The following is a 24,263-nucleotide window of genomic DNA, read 5'->3' as shown; positions in this document are numbered from 1 at the left end:
GGCAAATGCTACAATAAGAGATAAGAAACTATTAAGTCTAAACATAAACTTAAGTGAAACAGAAATTTTAACACTGTTCAAAATTTTAGAGAGACTCCTAAACAAAGGTTAAATGAGTGGACAACATCCTCAGGATAAAAAAAAGGCCAGAGTTTTAGAAGTGACAAGAAGAAAATAGTTATTACCAAGATTATTTGTATTTAAAACTACTTCTTAAAATACTGCAAAAATAGCTACAGTAATGTTAAGGAATTGGCATTTTTCACTGCTTAACCTAGTCAGACTCAACATATATCAAAGAACAGAAACTCAAACTGTCATGACAAACCAATTTTCGTAAAAGCACTTTGGTGAGGATTGCCTGCAAGTATGCAATTCAAAGAAATATTTTTTCTTAAAGAAGCAAACTAATATTCTCAGGAGTAACTGCTACTCCTTAAGTACTTACTGATCCCTATCTCCACCTATCATTATTTCTTTAATGTTGTGAAAGATTTATTTATGGGACTATGATCATAAATTGGTAAAAATATAAGTATATAAAAAAAGCGTCATGAGCTTCAATTTCACACACCACAAAAGATGGATCCAACACAATGAATATAAATTATGTACCTCTGGTACACTGAGCACCAGGCTAAATATTGGGGAAGTAAAAATTTTGGTAAGACATGGTCCCTGCCCTCATGGTATCTACAGTTTAAGAGAAAAAGGTACAGTAAAAGTAGCAGAGAAAGTACATAATTTTAGTATCAATTTGTTAAGATGAGAAAACCAAAGTTACTTTACTTTCTAGAATACTTTAAAACAACTTGGATATTTAAATAAAATACCAGGGAGCTATAACAATAACCTGAAGTATTGAGGAATGGCTTAATCTGAGGTTCTTAATAGAAATTTAATTATCAACACTCAGTTTTAAGTAACTTTGGCATGGATTCCACTACAAAACTTCAGAACGAAAACACACATTCTAAAACAAATTGCAACCACATATTTAAAAAATAAACACATTACTGTTTTTTTAAGTAACATTAAAGTCATTTCAGACTGTCCTGGCATATCAGAAAACAAAAAGCACAATCAATTCTACCTGTAAATAAAATCTTACAGAAAATGCAAAAATGAAAATAAAAATAAAAATGTTCACCCATGATGATGTGAAACCAAAATGTGTGCTGTTAAAAATCAATTTTTAAAGAAAGCACCATTATTTTAAAAAAATACTCTTTTCCCTAAAATATTTACAAAATTAAAATTACTTTAACTAAATAAAATAAGAATATATTGATTAAGCATGTCTTTAATTAAATAATCAGCACCTAGCAAAGTGCTCTTCAGATGCAGATGCTTAGTATTTTTATAGTTGTAATCCCAGAACTATTTATTTATTTGAACATAACGAAAAATGGATTAATGAACTGTCAATAAATGCCCGAGGTAGCTCCCTAGCACTTTAAGTTACAGAACAAGTGCTAATCTGCTGTGGTCAAAGGAATTTCTTGAATGGGAGTTCCCTATAGCAAAGAAATCATTGGTCCATTTTTTTTTTAAGGTGAATGAATAAAAGACGGTCTTACCTCCCACCAGTCTTAAAGATTAGATCTGCATTAGGTGCTCCCTTTGGATGCTGGTAACGAGGTCGTCGCTCACGATTGGTGTTTGCTGGAGCTGGACGTTGTGCAAGAGACTGCAACATCTCTGGAATTATGTGCATTAAAAAAACAAACAAGAATTAACTTCAGCAAGATGTTCTTACATCTTGGGGTGATCAACTTTTAACCATTTTGCATTTTAACCATTTTTCCTCTCTGGAGGGAGGTATGCTAACTCCTATTCCTAATATCCTAATTCTACTTAAAATGAGTTAAAGATTCTGTAAGAGTATTTGAGGGCATAAGATAATTCCAATACCCAAAGGTCACTGTAATGTAAATGTAAATACTACTGTGAGCCAAATATTCACATCCCTTGACAAGAATGATCCTGGAAAAAGAACAAAATAACTTATCACATTACTATGGAAGTCTGGGTACACTCTGTTAAGCAAAAACTGGGTGCTCCAATAAAAGTTTACTGATTTAAATCTGGGTGCCATGCTCACTAAGCATGAACATCAAAGGGTATAGTGATGACAAAATGTTCCTGTGCTATACCTTCAAAGTGCCAATTTACTTCAAAATACAGAAGATATATCCTAGGTTAAGAAAGAATCACTATCTTTCTTTGAGACTGTTAGAATTTATGGGGACAGAGGGGGAAAAAAAGCTAATTCATGTACTATGGAATCCTTTCAACTATGACAAACGTAAGTGAATATCATACCAACTAGGATGGCTAAGTCAGAGCTGGTCCTCTGTACCCTGGGAAAGATCAAAGTTGAACATGTGCCTCAACCAGTGAATATGCGCAATGGCCCAAGGCATTTTGGAACAAATTTAGTGAACAATATTTCCAGGCTTGTGCTGTTGTGTGTGTAAGACTGTCATGAAGTCTAGAATAATTTAAATTAAACCACATTTGGCAGAAATAAATATAATCACATTTTAAGTATACACTAATAGTGTACTAATCTATATATGCAGTCATGGGGGGATAAAATATATACAAACATACACTTTTGTTGTTCATACCAATTCTAGGTCCTGTAAAGATACCTCAGACTCCTGGGCAAATTATCACTGCCACTTCTTCCTACTGTTCCAGATACACTATGGTAACAGAGTGGGAATACAATATGTAAAAAGACAGTTGAGCTTGGTCATTGGGAGAAGTGAAGAGGACAGAGCATTCTCTACGCAAAACTTCAAAGCAGGCACTGCCTCTGCTAACAACTGTCCTTCTACATCTTAACAACACCTCTTCCTTATCCCAGAAGAATTTCACCTTCATGTTGTCCTTCTATCCAAATCCCTCTACATAGTGACCCATCCAGGCACAACCATCCAAATCCCTGCTACTCAACACATCCCCATCAAAATATCTAGAAAACAATTCGATCAAACCTATTCTCACTAACACATAAGGGAACAATATTCTGCCTAGGTGTGTTTACTTGGCAGGAAGAAAGGGAGTGGGGAAGACCACAGCACAAATCCCTTAAATCATCCCACTAAGCTTCTATATATGAGAGGACCTGGCAAAAGAGGGCTGGCCTCTATCTACTAAGTGACTCAGGAAGTCTCCTCTGAGGTTCCTGTGAAAATTCCAAGATCCAGGGAGCACACAAGTAGCTGAGACTACTTATAGAAACATCCTTGGTCCATTTATTCAAGTAGTCCTTGGCCAACAGACATACCTCTGCTCGAAGTTTTGGGAGATAGGACAGGGTAAGCAATGTAGTCCCAGATATGGCTTAGCTGTAGAAGAAGCAGTCCTCTCCATTTCCCTAGAGGCTATTTCTACTATCATGGAAAGGAAAGCATTAGACTAGGACATCATGGACATCAGGCTCCAGACAGGAACATTGAGGAAAAACTTTCTGAGTTATAGGAAAAGGTGGGAAACTGGGGTTGGCAGCAAGATATTGATGAGAGAATGAAGAAGGTGAAATGGCCTGACTCTGTGATACTAGAATACTGAAACAAAGAGACTGCCTGGATAGGCTTTCTTGAGTTACAAATCCAATAATCTTCACAGGAGATATTTTCTTCAGATTATTTCCTATTTTATCAAATTCCTTACTTATTTCACCAGAGATGAATCCAGCAACATTTGATGCAGCAAAAAACCCCCCACAATTATAATAGTTTACATTAATTACTCACCACTGCCATATAATTATCACTTAGTATACTGATGATTATGCAAAAATTAAGTTTCATCTACTTATAAGGTAATCCTCCGAAATATTTACACCATAATTAGAAAATGAAATCAATTATTATTATATTATTTACCTCTCTGCATGGGAGTCCAGCTAAGTATGGAATTGGCAGAGTGCTACTCTCAATAAAGTAATGAAAGGCGAAAGAATAAGGCGTGTGGAAGTTTTAATGCTTTCAAAGGAACTTCCTTTGTTTAAAAAAAAGTTATCTGATATAAGATAAGATTAAGTAAGCAATAACACGGTGACTTTGATATCTAATCAATTCTATTTTTTTAAAAAAGCATGAGTTTCCACTCATCAACTTGTTTAGTTTTGATAATTTTTAACAGAAGAATATGCACTTTTCTTCTCTAAGAGATTCCAAACCTTGATAATCTTCTTGTTCCTGACGTTCGTTGATATCCAGGGTGAGTTTTTTCATTCTCATTCTCTCCTCTTGCTCTGCCTGTTGTTGGTTCCAATGATTTGCAGCAAGTTGGGAAGACATTGGTACATTAAGGATCTTAAACTAAAAGAAAACAGAAGTATCATAACCAACTTGAGGAAAAGATGTGAGAAATAAAAATCACAAAAATAGATAATATAGTAGTATTAACAGATATTAGGCAAGACAGGGTTGGAAGAAAGGAGTGCCAGGAAATCAGTTATTTCTTTTCACAAAGAAATTTAAATATTAACATTATTAGGTAGCAAATAATACTAAAATGGAATGGATGAATCTTAAGAATTAAAATAAAAAGTCATTTAGTTCAACAACTCATCCAAAATAGAAATTATAAAAACCTGAAGTAGAGGTCACCCAACAATTTCAGTGATAGGGAGCTTATTCTTTGCCAATCCCATCTGGTTTGGAGACTGTTCTAATTACTTTCTAATTACTGTATGCCTGAACTGTACACTAGACATCCTATAATCAATCAGTTGCACCTAACCATTGGCTTCTATTAAGCTTGCTGTGTTTAATCCCCAAAGGCTAGCTTATGCAAACATCTGATCAAAAAATCAAATTCTCTATGTTTAAAAAAAAAAATGCCTTAACCTTAAATACAGACTTTCACATTTGCATCTGTTAAATTCCAACCAGCAAGTTTTGTTAAGAATTTTCTGATTTTCAATTATGAGAAAGAACATTATCAACCCATCTCAATCTGATGCCAGATGCAAATCTGTCAAGTATGCCTTCTCTAAATTCATCTATGTCACTGGATCTGTTTTCTCAAATAAATCTAGCGCTCATGTTTGACTACCTTTCTTCACTACTAGGAACCTTAAAATAACATGATTTCTCTCTTTTCCTGTCACTTCTTTATCATCAATTAGTTCTCTCATGTGGATCAGGATTAAGTCCATAAATTACTTTTCTACTGCTGAGATAAATGGTTAACACTGGGTTGCAAGCTCCTATGAGGGTAGGGAACATACTTTACTTAATTTTTTGTATTTTTCGCAGTACCCAGCACAAGATTCCACATATAAGAAGCATGTTGAATTAAACTGATATGAAATTATCAGTAAGTTAAAAACTAATTTTTTGCAGAAAGAGACATCTAAGAGATATCTAGATAGCTAAAGTCTCTCATTATTTTAACATATGGAAAGAGGAGACATGCAAAAATCTATTATTAGAAAATCATCATCCATAAATTGGTTCATTTCAGTGAACATTTTCCCCCTTCCCTATTTCTTTATTATAAGGGATGGTTTTCTAAGAGGGGGTAGAGGGCAGTGAAAAATATAAGTGATTAATATGTGTGTGTGCAAACATACACACAAATGCAAAATAAAAATTCATTTAAAAAAAAAATCATCATCCATATCCTTTTAGAATATATCCCAACTGTCATTTCTTTTCATGGAAAAAATCAGATCATGGAACTATAAATGAGTAAGAAAGACAATCATTCGCTTTTCTATACTACATTGAAAATCCAATGCCCATTTCACTGAAGCAATTTCCACACCAAAGAAACACAAAGACAAATTAAAATCTGAATTTAAAGTGATTTGACTACCAGGACTAATATTTACCTGGTGAATAAAAATTCTCAAAATAAATTCCCTGTTTTCATATGTCAACTTCATTATTTTCCTATCTGCTCAATTTAGGGTGTCCATATTCCCATATCACTTGGGGAGAAAAGATTCATTACTCATTGTAATTATTAAGTCAAGAGATCAATATATCACCATCTTTGAGAATCAAACTACTTCAATTAAGAAAGGTTCACGGAACTTATGAGTGGGATTGTAGGGGTGGAGAAGGAAAGAAGAGGGAAGGTAGAGGAAGGTAATTACACTGTTCTCCCTTAATATCCCCAAAGAACCATAAAAAGCAGCCTTCAGAGATGACATAAAGTAGATCATAACAACTGATGTTTAGTATTCCAGCACTTTATACACACCCTCTAATCTGAGGCTTACAATAGCTCTGTGAAGTATATACTATGGGTTTTATCCTAGTTTTACTGATAAACAGTTTTACAAAAGTCAAATGTCTTACTGATGACCATATAACTACTTAAGTGGTAGAGGCAAAATCTGAACCCAGGTCCTCCTGATTCTATCCAGTATACCACACTGCTTCTTAATGGCATACGGTGTTTGATAAATGCTTACTGCTCTTGAAACATTAAATTTCTCGTCATGGGCAGGAGTTGGGGAATGGAGAGATAAAAAGGTTAAATGCTTAAATGTTATCATACTTCTTATTAGACAGAACCTTTAATTTTACTATACAATTACATGGCATTCTTCACAGTGCTCTTATTGACTGACATTCATTTTCATTTCAGTAAGAAAAAGGAACTGTATTACATGAAATCTGGATGTCATAAAGCTAGTCTCTGGATCACAGATTTAGAACTTGAAGTGATCTTAGCCTCCTAATTGGTCTCTCTGCCAAATCTTTCTCTACTCCAATTCCCCTTCACAAAGATGCCAAAGTAATCTCAAGTGTAGGTCTACTGACCATATCACTGTCCTTTTTCAACTCCAGAGCTTCCTATTCTTGCTACTATTAACAATACAAATTCTTGTGTTTGACTTCCAAGGTTCATTACAACTTGACAGTAACCTACCTTTCCAGCCCCTTCTTCCTCCTCTCTCTAAGTATGTGTGTGTGAATATATGAATGTGCACGTATATACATATGTACTTAGGCACATACATGTGTGTATGTGTATGTGTGTATGTATGTATGTCTAGCCTTGTAGCTGTTCCTTAATCGTAGCACTTCCATCTTCTTTCTCATCACCGTTCCTCTGCACTGGCTTTCTCCCAGTGCTTAAAATATACTCTCTCCTCCTTCCCCATCTCATCAATGCCCACTCTCTCTCCCTCAGTTTCACAGATTTCATTAGTTTGCTGCCCAACTCACTTCAAGGATTTCCTTCTAGATGAAGCCTTTTCTGATGCCCCTAGCTGTCCAAGCCCTCCCTCCCCAAACTACCTTGCATTTATTCCATATATAATTTTAGAATGCATGCTAGTTGTGGGGATGGGACTTATCTTTGTCTCTGTGACCACAGTGTCTGACACATGGCTGGTGACTAATAAACATTTGTTGGCCAATCTAACCCAACTCCTTCATTTCACAGATGAGGCATTGAGATCCACCATTAGGTTAAGTGCCTGGCCTAACAGTCACTCAGGCAATATTAAATAACAGAGCCAATTCTGGAATGTAGGTCTTCTGATTGAAAATTCAGAACCATTTTGCTTTCTCAGATGCTTTCTTCTAATATGTTACAACATTTGTGGTCATACAATAGTGTCTGATTCTTCATGACCCCATCTGAGCTCTTCTTGTCAAAGATACTGGGGTTGTTTGTCATTTCCTTCTCCAGCTCATTTTACAGGTGAGGAAAGTGAGGTGAACAGGACTTGGCCAGGGTCACACAGGTACTAAGCGTCTGTGGTCTGATTTGAAGTGAGGTCCTCCTGATTTTAGGGCCAGCATTCTAACTACTGCGTCACATAGCTGATCCATTACCACATTAAAGAATTCAAAAGGAGAAGCAAGGGAAGTTTCTTTTTCTTATTAGGATCTGTTCTTAGTAGTAGGACATTCCTGTAACTCTCTTCCTTCTGAGGTTTTTTTCAGAATGTGATCAATAAAATCTATTTTCACTTTGTTATCTAGTCCTAATAGATCTGGGAAGTTATTTGTACTTTCTTAAACAGTGCCCAGGTTTTCACTCTGCTCAGTTTTCAGAGAGTTCCATGATTGTTAAATTCTCTCTCCTTGACCTGTTTTTCCAGGTCAGTTGTTTTTTGTTTTGCTTTTTTTTTAAAATTCATTTTGAACTTAAATACAAAAAGACCAAAAAAAAAAGGAAGAGAAAAAGAAAAAAGAACATTTTCACGTACACAGAACATAAAAGGATTCAATACAAAAGCATGAATTTCCATTTCACTTTGCATACTTAAAAAAGCTGTAATAAATGCAATGTATAATGCTGTAATGCATAATACAATATAATACTATAACAATAAATACTACACATCATTTTCAAAACTACCCTGCTTCTCTCATGTTCCTTGCTCTGGTACTTTTTTCTCCTTCCCTCCCTCCATACTTTGCTTCAGAGAAGGCTACTATTACATATAAATGTGTGTGTATGTACACAATACACACACACACACACACACATATATATATACATACAAATGTATACATATATAAAAAAACATGTTCCACATACTTCTATCTTTCAGTTCTTTCTCTAGAGGTACATAGCATCTCCCTTTACAGGTCCTTTGTAGTTGGTCTGAGTATTTATGACAGAGTTGTTCAAAGCTATCCTTGGAATAACACCGCTATTACCGTGTACGGTGTTTATCTTGGTTCTGCTCATTTCACGCCAATCTTTCCATGTTTCTCTAAAATCACTGAGCTCATCATGTCTGACAGCACAGTAGTATTATATCCCAATCATACACCACAACTTGTTTAACCCTTCCCCAGCTAACAGGCACCCTTGCAATGTCTAGTTCTTTCCCCCTATAATGAGAGCAGCTGTGTTTTAGAACATGTTAAGTTCTTTTCCTTTTTCCCTAACTACCTTGAGTAATAAACCTAAAAGTGGCATTGATGGTTCAAAGGGTAGACTGTTTTAAAGCTCTTCAGGGATAATTCCAGATTGCTCTGCAATAGTGAATTAGTGTCCCAATTTTTCCATATTCCCCTCCAGCATTTGTTGCTTTCCCCTTCTATCATTTAAGCCAATCTGATAGATGTGAGATGATATCTCAAAGTTGTTTTAATTTGAAATTCTCTAAGCAATAATGATTTTGAGCATTTTTCCATATGACTACAAATATAATTTTGATTTCTTTGCTGAAAAACTGTTCATATCTTTTGGCTATTTATCAATTGAAGACTAACTTGTATTCTTTTAAATTTGACAAAACTTTATATCTTTGAAATATGATCTTTATCTGAGAAACTGTCTAAAAATTTTCTCCTACTCATTTTCTTTTTTCCTACTAATCTTGGTTACACTGATTTTATTTGTACATTAAATTACAATTTAATGTAATTGAAAATATCCATTTTATACCTTAAAATGCTCTCTATTGTCTGTTCATAAACTGTTATCCTTCCTAAGTCTGATAGTAATTTGTTCCATGTTGTTCTAATTTTCTTCTGATACCTCTCTTTATGTCTCCATTTACATCCAGATCATGTATCCATTTTGACCATGTCTAGGTAAATGGTGTAAGGTCTATGGTCTATGGTCTATGTTTATTTCTGCCAGGCTGAAATTAGCTTTCCTAACAATTTTACCAAATAATGAATGCTTATCCCAAAAACTTAAATCTTTACATTTGTCAAACACAAGGTTATTATAATTGTGTGCTACTGTGTATTATATGTCTACTCTGTTCTACTGATCTACCTTTCTATTTCTTAGCTAATACCAGATAATTTGGCTAATTACTGTCTTTTAATAGTATAGTTTAAGATCTCATACTGCTAAACTTCCTTCCTTTACATGTTTTTCATTAATTCTTTTGATATTTTGACCTTCTGTTCTTCCAAATGAATTGTTATTGTTTTTTTTCTGGCGCAGTAAAATAATTTTTTTGGTAATTTAACTAGGATGGCATTGAATAGATCATGTTAGGAAAAGTTCCATTTTTATTATATTGGCTCTGCCTATCCACAATTAATATTTCTCCAATTATTTAAATCTGACTTTATTTGTATAAAAATACTTTATAATTATGTTCATGTAAATCCTGTGTTTGTTTTGTAGGTATACTCTTAAATATTATACACTGTCCATTATTTTAAATGAAGTATCTCTTACTATCTTTATCTACAGGATTTTTTGATAATATATAGAACTGCTGATGATTTATGCAGGTTTATTTTAGATCCTGCTACTTTGCTAAAATTATTCTTTCCACTAACTTTTTAGCTGAATCTTTAAAATTTTCCAAGTATATAATCATATCATCTGCAAAAACAGATAGTTTATTAATTTATTGCCCATTCTGATTCTTCAATTTCTTTTTTTTCTCTTATTGCTAGTATTTCTAATATAATATTGGTGTCAATGAGCATCTTTGTTTCATTCCTGATCTTATGAGAAAGGCTTTCAGCTTATCCCCATTACAAATAATGTTTGCTAATGGTTGTAGGTAGATGCTTCCTATCATTTTAATGAAAAATTCATTTATACTTTTGCTTACAAGTGTTTTTAACAGTGTTGCATTTTATCAAAAACCTTTTCTGCTTGTATTGATATAACCTGATATAACCATATGATTTCTGTTACTTTTCTTATTGATGTCTATTATGTTAATAGTTTTCCTTATATTAAACTGCATTCTTGGTATAAATCCCACTTGGTTCCAAGTTATAATCTTTGTAATATGTTGTTGTAGTTTTCAGCTGGTATATTGTTAAGGATTTTTGCATCAATATTCATGAATGAAATTCATGTATAATTTTCTTTCTCTATTTTTTGCTCTTTCTGGTTTATGTATTATTACCATATTTGTTTCATAAATGGGGTTTGGTAAGACTTCTCTTTTGGCTGTTATTCCAAATAATTTACATCATATTGGCATTAGTTGATTTTTAAATGTTTGGTAGAATTCACTTGTAAATCTATCTGGTCCTGATGATCTTTTCTTAGGAAGCTCATTTATGACTCGCTCCATTTCTTTTTCTAAGATATGTTTATTTAGATTTTTTATTTTCTCTCCTGTTAAGCTAGGCAGTTTATATTTTTATAAATATTCTTTTATTTCACTTAAACTGTTAAATTTACTGGCATATACTCAAGTATATAACAACTCCTTAAACTTGCTTTGATTTGATCTTCATTAGTGGTATATTCATTTTTAATACCACTGGTTTGGCTTTCTTCTCTTTTAAATTCATAGTAACCAATAGTTAATCTTTTTTTTCTCACAAAAATAACTCCTGGGGGGTGGAGCCAAGGTGATGGAGTAGAAGCAGACTTGCCACAGCTTTCCTCATAAGTCCAGCCAAATACCTTTAAAAAATGACTAAACAAATTCTGGAGCTGCAGAACCCCTAAAATGACAGAATGAACCATATGTCCAGTCCAACACTGCCTGGAAGGTCGACGGGAAGCATCTATCGTGATGTGCTGATGGGACCTGAGGAGGTCTCAGGAAGTCTGAATTTCTGGCACCTATAGTGGTTTTCAGACTTCACAACCCCAAAATGCCAAGGATAAATTGGAAGGTTAGTGGAAAAAACCTGTGTGACCTGTGTCAGAGAGCAGAGTGGTTCAGGCCCTGCCCCAGGGCTGCAGAGGGAGTGGAGGAGATCACAGCAGCCTGAGCAGCAGCAGAGGCAGTGGCAGCAGCTGTTTCTGGCTCTAGCTTGAGGCCCACAGATTGTGGGGGGATCCAGTAGCTGACAGTACACCCCCTCCCTCACTGGAAGCAGAGAAGTGCCTTGACAAAGAGCTCAAAAGTGAAGTAAATGGCTAGAGAAATGAGTAAAAACTGGAAAAAAGAATCACACTATAGAATCTTACTTTGGTGACCAGAAAAACCAAAATATACAAACAGAAGAAGACAAGAAAGTCAAAGTTCCTACATCCAAAGCCTCCAAGAAAATATGAATTGGTCTCAGGCCATGGCTCAAAAAGGATTTTGAAAATCAAGTAAGAGAAGTAGAGCAAAAATTGGTAAGAGAAATGAGAGGCAAGAAAGTCATGAAAAACAAGTCAACTGTTTGCTAAAGGGGACCCCAAAAATGCTGAAGAAAATAACACTTTAAAAAACAGACTAACCCAAATGGCAAAAGAGATCCAAAAGTCAATGAGAAGAAGAATGCGTCAAAAAGCAGAACTGGTCAGATGGAAAAGGAGGTCCAAAAGCTCAATGAAGAAAATAATTCCTTAAAGATTAGAATGGAGCAGATGAAAGCTAATGACTTTATGAAAAATCAAGAAATTGTAAAATAAAGCCAAAGGAATACAAAAATAGCAGACAATGTGAAATATCTCACTGGAAAAACAACTGACCTGGAAAACAGATCCAGGAGAGACAATTTAAAAATTATGGGACTACCTGAAAGGCATTATCAAAGAAGAGTCTAGACATCATCTTTCGAAAAATTATCAAGGAAAAACTGCCCTGATATTCTAGAACCAGAGGGTAAAACAGATATTGAAAGAACTACAGATCACCTCCTGAAAGAGATCCCAGAAGGAAAACTCCTAGGAAAATTGTAGCCAAATTCCAGAGCTCCCAGGTCAAGGAAAAAATATTGCAAGCAGTCAGAAAGAAACAATTCAAGTATTGTGGAAACACACTCAGGATAACACATAATGTAGCAGCTTCTACATGAAAGGATTGGAAGGCTTGGAATATGCTATTCCAGAGGTCAAAGGAACTAGGATTAAAACCAAGAATCACCTACCCAGCAAAACTGAGTATAATATTTCAGGGAAAAAAATATTCTATTCAATGAAATAGAGGACTTTCAAGCATTCTAGATAAAAAGACCAGAGCTGAATAGAAATTTCACTTTCAAACACAAGAATCAAGAGAAGCGTGAAAAGGTAAACCTAAGAGAAAGAGAAATCATAAGGGACTTACCAAAGTTGAACTGTTGGCATTCCTACATGGAAAGATAATATTTGTAACTCTTGAGATTTTTCTCAGTATTAGGGTAGTTGGAGGGATTATATACATACAGACAGAGGGCACAGGGTGAGTTGAATATGAAGGGATGATATCTAAAAAAATAAAATTAAGGGATGAGAGATGAATATATTGGGAGGAAAAAGGGAGAAATAGAATAGGGTAAAAATTATCTTTCACATAAAAAAAGCAAGAAAAAGCTTTTTCAATGGAGGGGATGAGGGGGTTGGTGAGAGAGAAAGAGTGAACCTTACTCTTACCAGATTTGGCTTAAGGAGGAAATGACATGCACACTCAATTTAGTATGAAAATCTATCTTACACTACAGGAAAGTAGGGGGGAAACGGATAAGTGGGGAGTGAAGGGAATGACAGAAGGGAAGGCAAATGGGAGGAGGGGGTAATCAGAAGCAAATACTTTTGAGGAGGGACAGGGTCAAAAGAGAGAATAGAATAAATGGAGGGGCAGGATAGGATGGAGGGAAATATAGTTAGTCTTATGGAAGTGTTTTGCATGACTACACATGTATAATCTGTATTGAATTTCTTGCCTTCTCAATGGGTATGGGAGAGCAGGGAGGGAGAGAAGTTGGAACTCAAAGTTTTAAAAATGAATGTTAAAAATTGTTTTTACATGTAACTGGGAAATAAGACAAACCAGCAATAATACAAAGTTTAGAAATCTATCTTGCCCTACAAGAAAATAGAGGGAAAGGGTATGAGACAAGGGAAAAGTGTGATAGAAGGGAGGGCAGATTGGAGGAAGGGGTAATCAGAATACACCACGTACTGCGGTGGATGGAGGGGAGAGATGGGGAAAAAATTTGGAACTCAAAAGCTTGTGGAAGTGAATACTGAAAATGAAAATAAATTAATTAAAAAGAACAAAAAGCAACTCCTAGTTTTATGTATTAATTCAGTGGTTTTCCTATACTCATTTTTATTAATATCACCTTTAATTTTTAAGATTTCCAATTTGGTATTTAATTGGGGATTTTAAATTTTTTCTTTTTCTAGTTTTTGCATACTCAATTCACTGCTCTGCTCTCTAGTTTAATGACATAAGCAATTTAGAGATATAAATTTTTCTCTGATTCTTTCTTTTGTAGCATTACCCAAGTTTTGATGCCATCCCATATACTGTCATTTTCCTTAATGAAATTATTATTCCTGTGATTTGTTCTTTAACCCACTCATTCTTTAAGATTAGACTGTTTAGTCTCCAATAAGTTTTTAATCTGTTTCCATGGTCCCTTATTGAACATAACTTTTATTGCACTGTGACCTGAAAAGGATGCATTTAATATTTCTGCTTTTCTGAATTTTACTATAAAGTTTTTGTGCCCTAATATATGGTCAATTTTTATAAGGTACCATGAGAAAATGGTGTATTCCTCTATTGTGCTGTAAGAAATGACAAACAGGCAGACTTCAGAAAAACCTGAAAAGATTCATATGAACTGATGCTGAATGAATTGAGCAGAGCCAGGACAACATTATACACAGTCACAGCCACAGTGTGTGACAACTATTTTTGATGGACTTAGCCTTCACAGTAATGCAAGGACCAAAAACGTTTCCAAACGACTCATGATGCAAAACGCATCATTCAGAGGAAGAATTATGGAGTCAGAATGTAGAATGAAGGAGACTAATTTCTCTTTTGTTATGTTTTGTTTTTCTCATGGTTTCTCCCATTTGTTTTAATTCTTCTATGCAACATGACTAAAGTGAAAATGTGTTTAATAGGAATGTATGTACAGAAATCATATACGGTTGCATGCCATCTTCGGAAGCTGGGGGGTGGGGGGAGACAGAAAGAAAATTTGGAACTTAAAGAAGTGACTACTGAAAATAAAAACAAATAAATTAATAGATTTAAGGAAAAATAAGAAAATGGTGTATTCCTTTCTAATTCCATTCAAGTCTCTCCAGATAGTTATCTTATCTAGCATCTCTAACATTCTATTTACCTCTTCAACTTCTTTCTTATTTCTCTTTCTCATTTATTTTTTGGCTAGATTTATGTAATTCTGAGAGTTCAAGCCCCCCCGTATTATAATATTACTAATCTATTTCCACTTGTAATTCATTTAACTGTTCCTTTAAAAATTTAGACGCATTTGGTGCATCGAGGTCTAGTATTGATTGATATCGTTCCATTTTCTATGCTACCTTTCATCATAATGTAGTTTCCCTGGGGTGGAAGAAATCACTTATGATAGTTCTCTATAGGTCACTTGATCACTATTTGGTCTGGCACAATTTTTAAGTTTTTGTTGGCAAACAAGTATGGAAGCTAAACAGAGAGACAAATAGTCACACTGGATAGACCTTGTCCAGTCATTATCTAAAAAGGGATGACCCACTATAAAGTTGACCTAAAATGATAAATATACTATGCATCTTTTTGAGATAAAAATGAATAAATTTACTAAAAAGTAAATTTCTTAGATATTCAACATTACAACATTATGTTTCTGTTCAAGAACATAATATTTTTTCTTCATTTCATAATTTAGTGTCCAACCTGGATACAGGTATATGAAAAATATAAAAAGCAATTATTTTATTTTCAACACCATCTCTCCCTCAGTGTTTATTTTCCTTTTACAAATGACCAGAAGAAAGTTATTTCTGAACACAAATTGCAGACAAAGGAGCCTTTCACTAACTCAAGAATCAAAGATTCCTATAAGGCAACACATTTCACATTTCTAGAAAAACCAAAGAATCTTTGCCAGAAGAACCAACTCCCAAAAGCAAATAAAGTATTTTTAAAAAATCCGAACAAGATACACTTTATTTTTCAGACCACAAAATGCTGGTCATTTTTCTTCACATAATACTCTTACAACTCAATATTTTCCAAAATCTCCAAGAAAACTGTAAGGTTAAAAACATTTTATATTCCAGTTATCTTAATGAATTCTCATTTACAGGTGAATAACAATTGCTCTGGATAATCTTGGATATATTTTCATGTTTTAATTTATAGAAATAAATCCCTTAAACATATATATACACTACAATCTATTCCTTCTGAATCAAAAATAACATGTATAATAAGCCTACTAACAAGAATAAAACAAATTCAGAATTTAGGATTAATAATCTGGAACAGTTTTAAAACCCATAATTTTTTCCAAGTAGGTATGTTTTCCATTTACTCCACTACCAAAATGTTTTTTCAACTACCACCTGAGTACACATGAGCAGATGTGTCAAATATTACATTTTTGCAGCAACAGGGCCATCCACAATAGGTGCTGCCACCTCTTTCCCCCTCATTCTCCCTTTACCTCTCTATATAGTCTGGCTTCCAAACTCACTACTCAACTGAAACTGATCTCTCTAAAATTACTAGGACTCTTAATTGCTAAATCTAATGGCCTCTTCTCAACTGTCATCCTTCCCTGACCACTCTGCAGCACTTTTAATAGCCATCTTCTCCTTGATATTATTTTCTCTAGGATTTATGATGATATACTCTCTCCTGGCTCTCCTTCAACATAACTAACTGCTCCGTCTCTCAGTCTCCTTCACTAATCTTCATCCAAGTCATGCCTACTAACTATGGGTGTTCCATAGGGCTCTGTCCTAGAACCTTTTCTCCTTTCATTCTCTAATAATTCTGTTTAGTCATCTCATCAACTTCTTACAGATTTAATTGTCATCTCTAGGCTAGAGATTCTCATATCTACTTATCCAACCCTAACTTCTTTGCTGATTTCCAATCTTGCATCTCTAACTGCTTATTGGACATCTCAAACTGGAAGTTCTGTAGAAATCCTTAAACTCAACATTTTCAAAAGTGAACTCATGCAAAAAGTGATCAGTATTCTTAATTAATACTGATGAAAAAAATTTAAATAAAATATTAGCAAAGAAACTACAGCAACATATAAAATTATACACTATGACTAAGCTGAATTTATACTGGAAACACATGACTGGTTGGATAGTATTAGGAAAACTATAAGTACAACTGACCGTATCCAAAACAAAAACAAAAACTATATGACTATATCAATAGATTCAGAGAAGACTTTTGGCAAAATATGACACCCATTCTGGTTAAAAAAATTACAAAGCATATTAAGTTTCCTTAATATGACCATTAGAATCTATCTAAAACCAAAAGCTATTATTATCTAATGAGATAAAGTAATAAGATTCAAATAAGATTAGAGATAAAGCAAAGATGTTCACCACCATTATTATTATTATTCAGTAAAGTGTTAGTAACGCTAGCCAGAGCATAAGATAAGAAAAAGAAACTCAAATAATAAAACTAGGCAAAGAAGGAAAAAAAAATCATACTTTTGTAGATGACATGATGGCTTACTTACAGAACTAAAAAAACTAATCAGAACAACAACTTCAGAAAAGTTGCAAGAAATAAAATAAACTCACAAATCATCAGCATTTCTATATATTACCAACAAAAGTCAACAAAAAGAGATTTAAAACAATTATAGGCAACATTAAATACTTGCACCTGCCAGGACACATGCATACAGGAACTACGTGAACACCATCACAAAATATTCTTTACCCACATTAAGATATCTAAATGATTAGGGAAACATTAAGTGTTGACAGGTAAGACAAGACAAGCCAAAAAAACCCAAAAACCAAAAAACAACAATACTATCCAAATTAGTTTACTTATTCAGTGAAATACCAATCAAACTACCAAAGGACTACTTTGTAAAGCTAGAAAAAATGATAAAGGTTATCCAGAGGAACAAAAAGTCAATTATCAAGGGAATTAAAAAAAAAAAAGTGAGAAGAAAGGGACATTGCAATGCCAGATTTCAAACTATACCACAGTGTCATAATTATCAAAACAATTTGTAACAAGTAGATCTTGATCAACAAAATAGATTAAGAACAAGAAAAAAAGCAAATGAGCACAGTAACCTAGTAGTTAATAAACCCGAAGATACCAGCTATTGGGGCAAGAACTCACAATCTGACAAAAATGGAAAGTAGACTAGCCAAAACAAGGCATAGATCAACATTTCACACATTTCACACTTGTCATGCCAAGACAAGCTCCAAATGGTTTCATGATTGAGACATAAAGGGTGACATCAAAGACAAACTAGAAGAGGATGGAAGAAATTACCTGCAATATCTATGGATAAGGGAAGAGATCATGACCAAAAATGGAGAGAGGTTCACAGAAGGCAAAATGGACAATTCTAGTAACATAAAATTTAAAAAGGTTGTGTATAAACAAAATCAATGCAGCTAAAATTAGGAGAAGCAGGAAACCGGGGGTGAGGGGGGAATTCTTTCTCCAGGTTTCTCTGATAAAGGTCTCATTTCTAAGATACATAGGAAACATTCAAATTTAGAATAACTGCCACTTCTCAATAGATAAATGGTCAAAGGAGATCAAAAGGCAGTTTCCAGAGGAAGAAGTCCACACTATCAAGTCATACCCTCCCCCCAAAATTGCTCAAAATCATTATTAACTAAAGAAATGCAAATCAAAACAACTCAAGAGGTAGCACCACCACATCTGTCATCAGATTGGCAAAGATGACAAACAAGGAAAATGCAAATACTGAAAGGGTTATAGGAAAACATACATTTAACATGCTGTTGGTGGAGCTGTGAACTGATCCAGTCATGTTGGAAAGCAACTTACACCTATGCTCGAAGTTATTAAACTTGCCAATACCACTGATAGATTTATACCCCAGAGACAAAAAAAAAGACTAAAATACATAAAAATATTTACAGAAGCCCCTTTTATGGTGGCAAAGAATTGGAAGCTGAGGGGGTGCCCATAAGCTGGAGGAAGAAGGAACAAGTTATCATATACGAGTGCGATGGAATACTATTGTGTAATAAAAAAAAATAAAGGGGATCCTTTCAGAGAAACCTAGGAAGACATGAATTGATGTAAAGTGAAGTGACTAGACTCAGGAGAACAATGTATATAAAAATTACAATACTGAAAAGGCAAACAACTTTGCAAGACTTAGGAACTCTGATCAATACAAGGTCCAACAGCAATTCCAGAGAACTTATGATGAAACAAGCTAGTCAACATCTAGACAGAGAGATAATGGATTCGGAGTAGAAACTGAGGAGTAGAAACATACTTTTTTAACATAACTAATGCAGGCAATGGCAAAGTAGTAAAAGGAGAAGGTAGGAAAAGTTGGATTTTTACTGTTTTTCAATGGGGGCTAAGGTGGGAAGGTAGGCAGATAGTAAGGAAAAAGTTCAAGCTGAAAATAAAAAATGTAAAAAGAAAATACGAAATGTACATATTTTTAAATATACATTCCTAGACATTCCCCTGCTGAATAAATAAAAATGGAATTACAGCAATAATTTAGACCTCCTAAGTAAGGCAGCAAAGCATGGCCTGTACACAGCGTTAACCAGTTGATATTCCCGAGCTCTCACCTGCTGCTTGTTGCCTTTTCTAGTTAACATGACAAATGGCATCGTGTCACCAGCCTCGGTCTCTCCTTCTCCACCACCCAGCGGGGGGCCCTTTCTCAGCTGGCTTTTGAGGTGCAGTGGAATAGCGACATCCAACTGGTGCACTTTAACAGACTCACCACTTCGTTGCTTAGGGAAAGAAAGTGAAACGAAGGGGAAATACTTAAGATGCTTAAATTCATAAAGTAAGTTTGGGCAGTTTTACTTTGTAAAACACAAAATAATTCAGTAAGTATTTAGACAAGAAGGGAATAGAGATGAATGAAACCTCTGAAGCAAAGATTAATTATCAAATGGGTGAAAGACAGAATGACATAGTGGGTAGGGTTGGAATTAGAGCAGGAAGACCCAAGTTTAATTCTTGTCTGATGATAAGCAAGCCACTTAAATGAGCAGTTGAAACCTCAGGTTACTCACTAAGACTATCTAGTCAATTGCTGATAGGTTGTGAAATGCACTGCTAGAAAAAGTAACAACAACAATGAAACAAAAAATCCTTGATAGAGAGTGATTATCATTATTTTTGCATTTTTCCTGTACATTAAAAAAAAACTATTCTGAGGGCAGCTAGGTAGTGTAATGGATAGGGTGCTGGGCCTGGAGTCAGGAAGACCCAAATTTGAATCTAGTCTCAAGCAACAGCCATATGACTGGACATGCCATTTAACCTGTTTTTCTCAGTTTCCTCAACTGTAAAATAAGGATAGCAACAACACCTACCTCCCAGCGTTGATGTAAGGATCAAATAAGATATAACTGCAAAACAGCAAAGCACTGGCACATAATAAGCACTATATAAATACTGGCTATTATTGATGTTCTTGTATAATTTCAGACAGGCAATCACCTAAGGTAGGTCACAAACTCCAATTTTTAAACATTGTTTTATTATAATTTAGGAAAGCAATCCCTTAAAATGTCACAAACTCCAAAAGGCATTAAAATTCAGCAATTTAGCTAATAGTTATTTCCCTCATTAGTTCTCAAAAAGTTTTCTCCATTTTGAGTTCAAGTTATTATAATTTTAAGTCAAGATTTTAAAATTGAGAGTTAATTAGAAATAACAAATGGGAAGGAAGTACAAAGGAAGGATAACTAATTTAAAAGATGAAATTATTTTTCAAGACTTTTAAACATATTTAATAATGTTTTAAACTAAACTCATCATGTTAAAGTCGTAGCTAAAGTTAAAGTTTTAAGTAAAAGTCATAGTCAACTACTGAAAATAAAAGCCAATTAAAATTGTTTATTCTAGATAAAAAGCATTCAAGAACACCAGGGAAATATTCTTTAAGATTTTAAATACGCAGAATAAAAATAAAATTTAATAAGGGCCAATTTTACACCCAAGAAAAAGCATATAAACGGCAAAGTTTGAACAAGAATTTAGGAAAAAGGCTTTGTTCATAAAAAGAATGATAGCCTCTTTACAATGGGTCTGATTCTGTATAATCAGCCGGAGTAGAGAAGGGTGTGTATATAGGCACATCATTGCAGGTACTCTTTCCACAAAGTGAGTACAGAGTAAATTTTTTTTCCAATACAGTAAATGGCATCTTAGTCACATGAAGCAACAAATGCATTTTAAAAAAGAAAATTGCACTCCTTCCTTAGCAAGATCAAAACCATTATGTCTTCACTGAACTAACTTACAGTTTGACAGAATGCATTAATTTGTCATGTATTTGAGACTTTTACTTCATGAATGCAATGCCTTAGAAAGGAGGAGTCCTATTTTAACAAAGGAATATGCAGTTTGCATTAAAAGTATTTGATGTTAGGTAATATTTAACTGCAGGCTTCAAGGAAACTGACCTTAGCAGCAATGAAGAAGGGGAAATCATTTCATGAATATGTACAACTATGTATTTTGATTATATCACAATGGGACTTAGAGACAAGTTATCATTAATTATTAGTATCACTATTTCAGTGCAAAATTCTCACTGTCTATCTAGAAATCAACTGTCTTCTGTAAAACCTAAAAAGATTCTTGATGAAGTACTATCTGGTACACTGAAGATATACTGCTCAACCACACCCTTAATTTGCTGAAAAATGGATGACTGGATTGGGACCGGGGCAACAGTGTTACATAAATAACACCAGAATAGAACATAAAGTCTGCTACCGATGAAGATAGGTGGGCACTGACATTCTTATGTTTAACTACATGCTACTATCCATTCTCCAATGATATGAATATGTTTTCAAGGTATTTAGGTATAAGATAATTTTATTTGTACTAGAATTCTTTAGAACAACAAAGTAAAAATTAATACCTGAAGATTTTCCAGCACCATTTTATCCAGAGCCTGAATGAAGTCTTCATCCTCTGCACATGGGACATGCTTAAGTCCACCTCCTTTAATCATTACCTCCTTAGAGAAAACATAAAATTATAAATTTCAAATGTAAACTGCTAGATAACAGAGGATCATTTCAATTTGTCTTGTACAGTGTCTAGAATAAGGTAATGAATAACTGGGTATTTTATAATATATTTCAATAAAGTTACAGGAAAAAGAACTGCATTATAAAGAAATGCTTAGCTGACTATTACAGTTACAATCGTTCACGTTTTCTGAAACAATCTGAAAGAACACAATTATACATCATAATGCACACAGAACTCCCATGTCTAGCACTGAAATATCATGAAAAGGATGGTGATTTACAAAGGCAAATTTCTCAGCAATACATACAGTGTTCTCTTCATCAGTTTCATTTTCCTTATTGGAATCTGTAAGGTAATCTGTATTCTCCTCCTCTTCTTCCTCTCCATCATCATCATCATTGTCAGAACCCTCCTAAAATTGTTTTTTAAAAATTATTTTTTAAGGTTAATACCATGGCATACCTGAATACAATTGTAAGGAGCCAACAGTGAACACTGATGTTATTCATGCTTTACAAATCTGATTTCCAACAGTTCTGAATAATCAATTATTATCCTTGAGTTTCATTTAGCCTACTATGTAGACTGCTTACAATGGTAATGCAATGTTAGCTGGCAACATTTACTGAATACCAGTAGTTGAAAACTTACTTCATTATCTTCCATTGATCTAAACAGCACAAAGATCCTTTGTAGGGCCTCTTCCTTGTTTTCAATAAAAAACAAGTTCTGTGAACCTCCTACACTTTTTTCTCCTATGAAACTTATCTGAAAATGGGCTGATTTCTACACAGGATTACAAGGGCAAAACATTTTCAAGTCTCCCCAACTTTACTAAAGAAATCAATTGAGTGTTCTAATTTATTATTTCTCAGACTGAAACTATCTAGGTAACTATCTGAAGTCTCAGTCTTTGCTTTTTTTTGTTTTTAAAGGCTTAGAAAAGTCACATTAATGTACCCCTTAAAACAATTACATCAAAGTATGATTTTTTTCTTAGAATTTTTGCCATTAAAGATTCAAAAAGAAATAAAGTAATTTGCAGATATGGATTAGTTTAGATATATGCACAAGTACTGGCCAGGATAAGAACTTCATCAGGGTTATTCAAAGCATACAATGTCACATACACAGTGAAAAAGGGCAGACTAAGCAATTTTACCTAACTCTAACAAATTTGTTATATGTGACTTAATGATTACAGTGCAATATTTTGCTATACGCTTTTGAAAAATGATTCATAAAAAGTCCCCAAAATACTGCACATAATGTCTGATTTAGTCAACATACTACATGAAAGAGGAGGAACATATTTGGAAATATATGTGATATAAAAATATAATGCAGCAGTAAGAACAAATCTGAAAAAAAACACCACAATATTGGTGAGGCAAGAACAAAAATTTTGAAAGTTGCAGCAGGAGAGCTAAAAGCAGAGGTTCACAACCCTTTTTGTGTGTGTCATGGCCCCCTTTAGCAGTCTGACCCTATGGATTCCTAAGAATGTTTTTAAATGCATTAAAAAAATACAAAGGATTACTAAATCAATTATGTTGAAAGGAAGATGCAATATTTGTCCAAAAAGTTCACAGACCTACCCCCAGCACTGTCCCAACATCTATTCACACTCCTCTTAGGAAAGAACTCCTGCCCCAAAAACGAAATCTTATTCAGTGGTCATTTTTATATGGATATTACAAAATAGATATGAGTTCTAAACAATTAATTTTAAAAGTCATACTCAGGACCTAAAGGCAGCATATGATGAAGAAAATTCTTTTTTGGGTGAAGGATTTGTATTTGAGCACACTTCTGAGCAAGTGAAAATTGTTCTAGATTACTATTCATAGTTCTTCCTATTTTACAACTTCCTTCTCCTCTCTTTATATTATCTTCTGTGGTTCATTGGGAAGGTGGTCATAATTGGTTAGTAGATGAGGAAGATCCAGCACTCTTTCTCTGTTTTCCTCTTTAGTGCCAAAGCTCTCACAAATTTATACATATATTTTACTTATCCAGAAAAAAATGTTCTATGTTAGTACAAATTTTTGTGGTAAATATTCAAGTTGCATCCTTAAAATAAAGTAATAGCTAAATACTAAGTAACTCTCAAAATTATGAATTTATGTACATGCATTTTAGAGGGCAGAAGAAATAGTGTAGGAATGCAAAACATCTCTACATAAAAACAAAGCAGCAAGATGCCCATCTATTATGCTACCAATTACAGAAGCATTTTGCACAGCTATAATTTTTTACTGGCTAATTTGCTTTAACTCAAAGTAATACTTAGAGGCATAAAAAGTCAAAAATGAGATAAAGTCCTAAAATGTCATCTACACATGTTACAAATAAAGGTTCATGAAAATCCTATCAGACTGTGCCATTGTATACGCTGTTTTTCTATAATCACTCCTTTTAATTATAA

At 34.1% G+C, this 24,263-nt stretch overlaps 1 protein-coding gene across 9 annotated transcripts in view; it reads right to left on the bottom strand.

Moving 5' to 3' along the window:
* Positions 1 to 24,263, bottom strand: part of UPF2 (UPF2 regulator of nonsense mediated mRNA decay) — a 196,899-nt gene that overhangs the window by 79,681 nt on the left and 92,955 nt on the right. For 8 of the 9 annotated variants that reach the window (XM_072653327.1, XM_072653331.1, XM_072653326.1 and 5 more), the window contains 5 exons: positions 22,143 to 22,247; positions 21,720 to 21,818; positions 19,399 to 19,566; positions 4,196 to 4,337; positions 1,581 to 1,701 (listed from right to left, as the gene is read on the bottom strand). In XM_072653327.1, the coding sequence (XP_072509428.1) occupies positions 1,581 to 1,701; positions 4,196 to 4,337; positions 19,399 to 19,566; positions 21,720 to 21,818; positions 22,143 to 22,247 (635 nt within the window). Of the gene's footprint in view, positions 1 to 1,576; positions 1,702 to 4,195; positions 4,338 to 19,398; positions 19,567 to 21,719; positions 21,819 to 22,142; positions 22,248 to 24,263 lie in introns of those variants that run through there. The other variant, XM_072653333.1, reaches the window with a different exon arrangement.

The sequence above is a fragment of the Notamacropus eugenii genome, chromosome 3 (genome assembly GCF_028372415.1).
Source record: "Notamacropus eugenii isolate mMacEug1 chromosome 3, mMacEug1.pri_v2, whole genome shotgun sequence".
Lineage (NCBI taxonomy): Eukaryota > Metazoa > Chordata > Mammalia > Diprotodontia > Macropodidae > Notamacropus > Notamacropus eugenii.
Note: the sequence above shows the minus strand (reverse complement) of the source record. Positions and strands in the feature narration are given on the sequence as shown.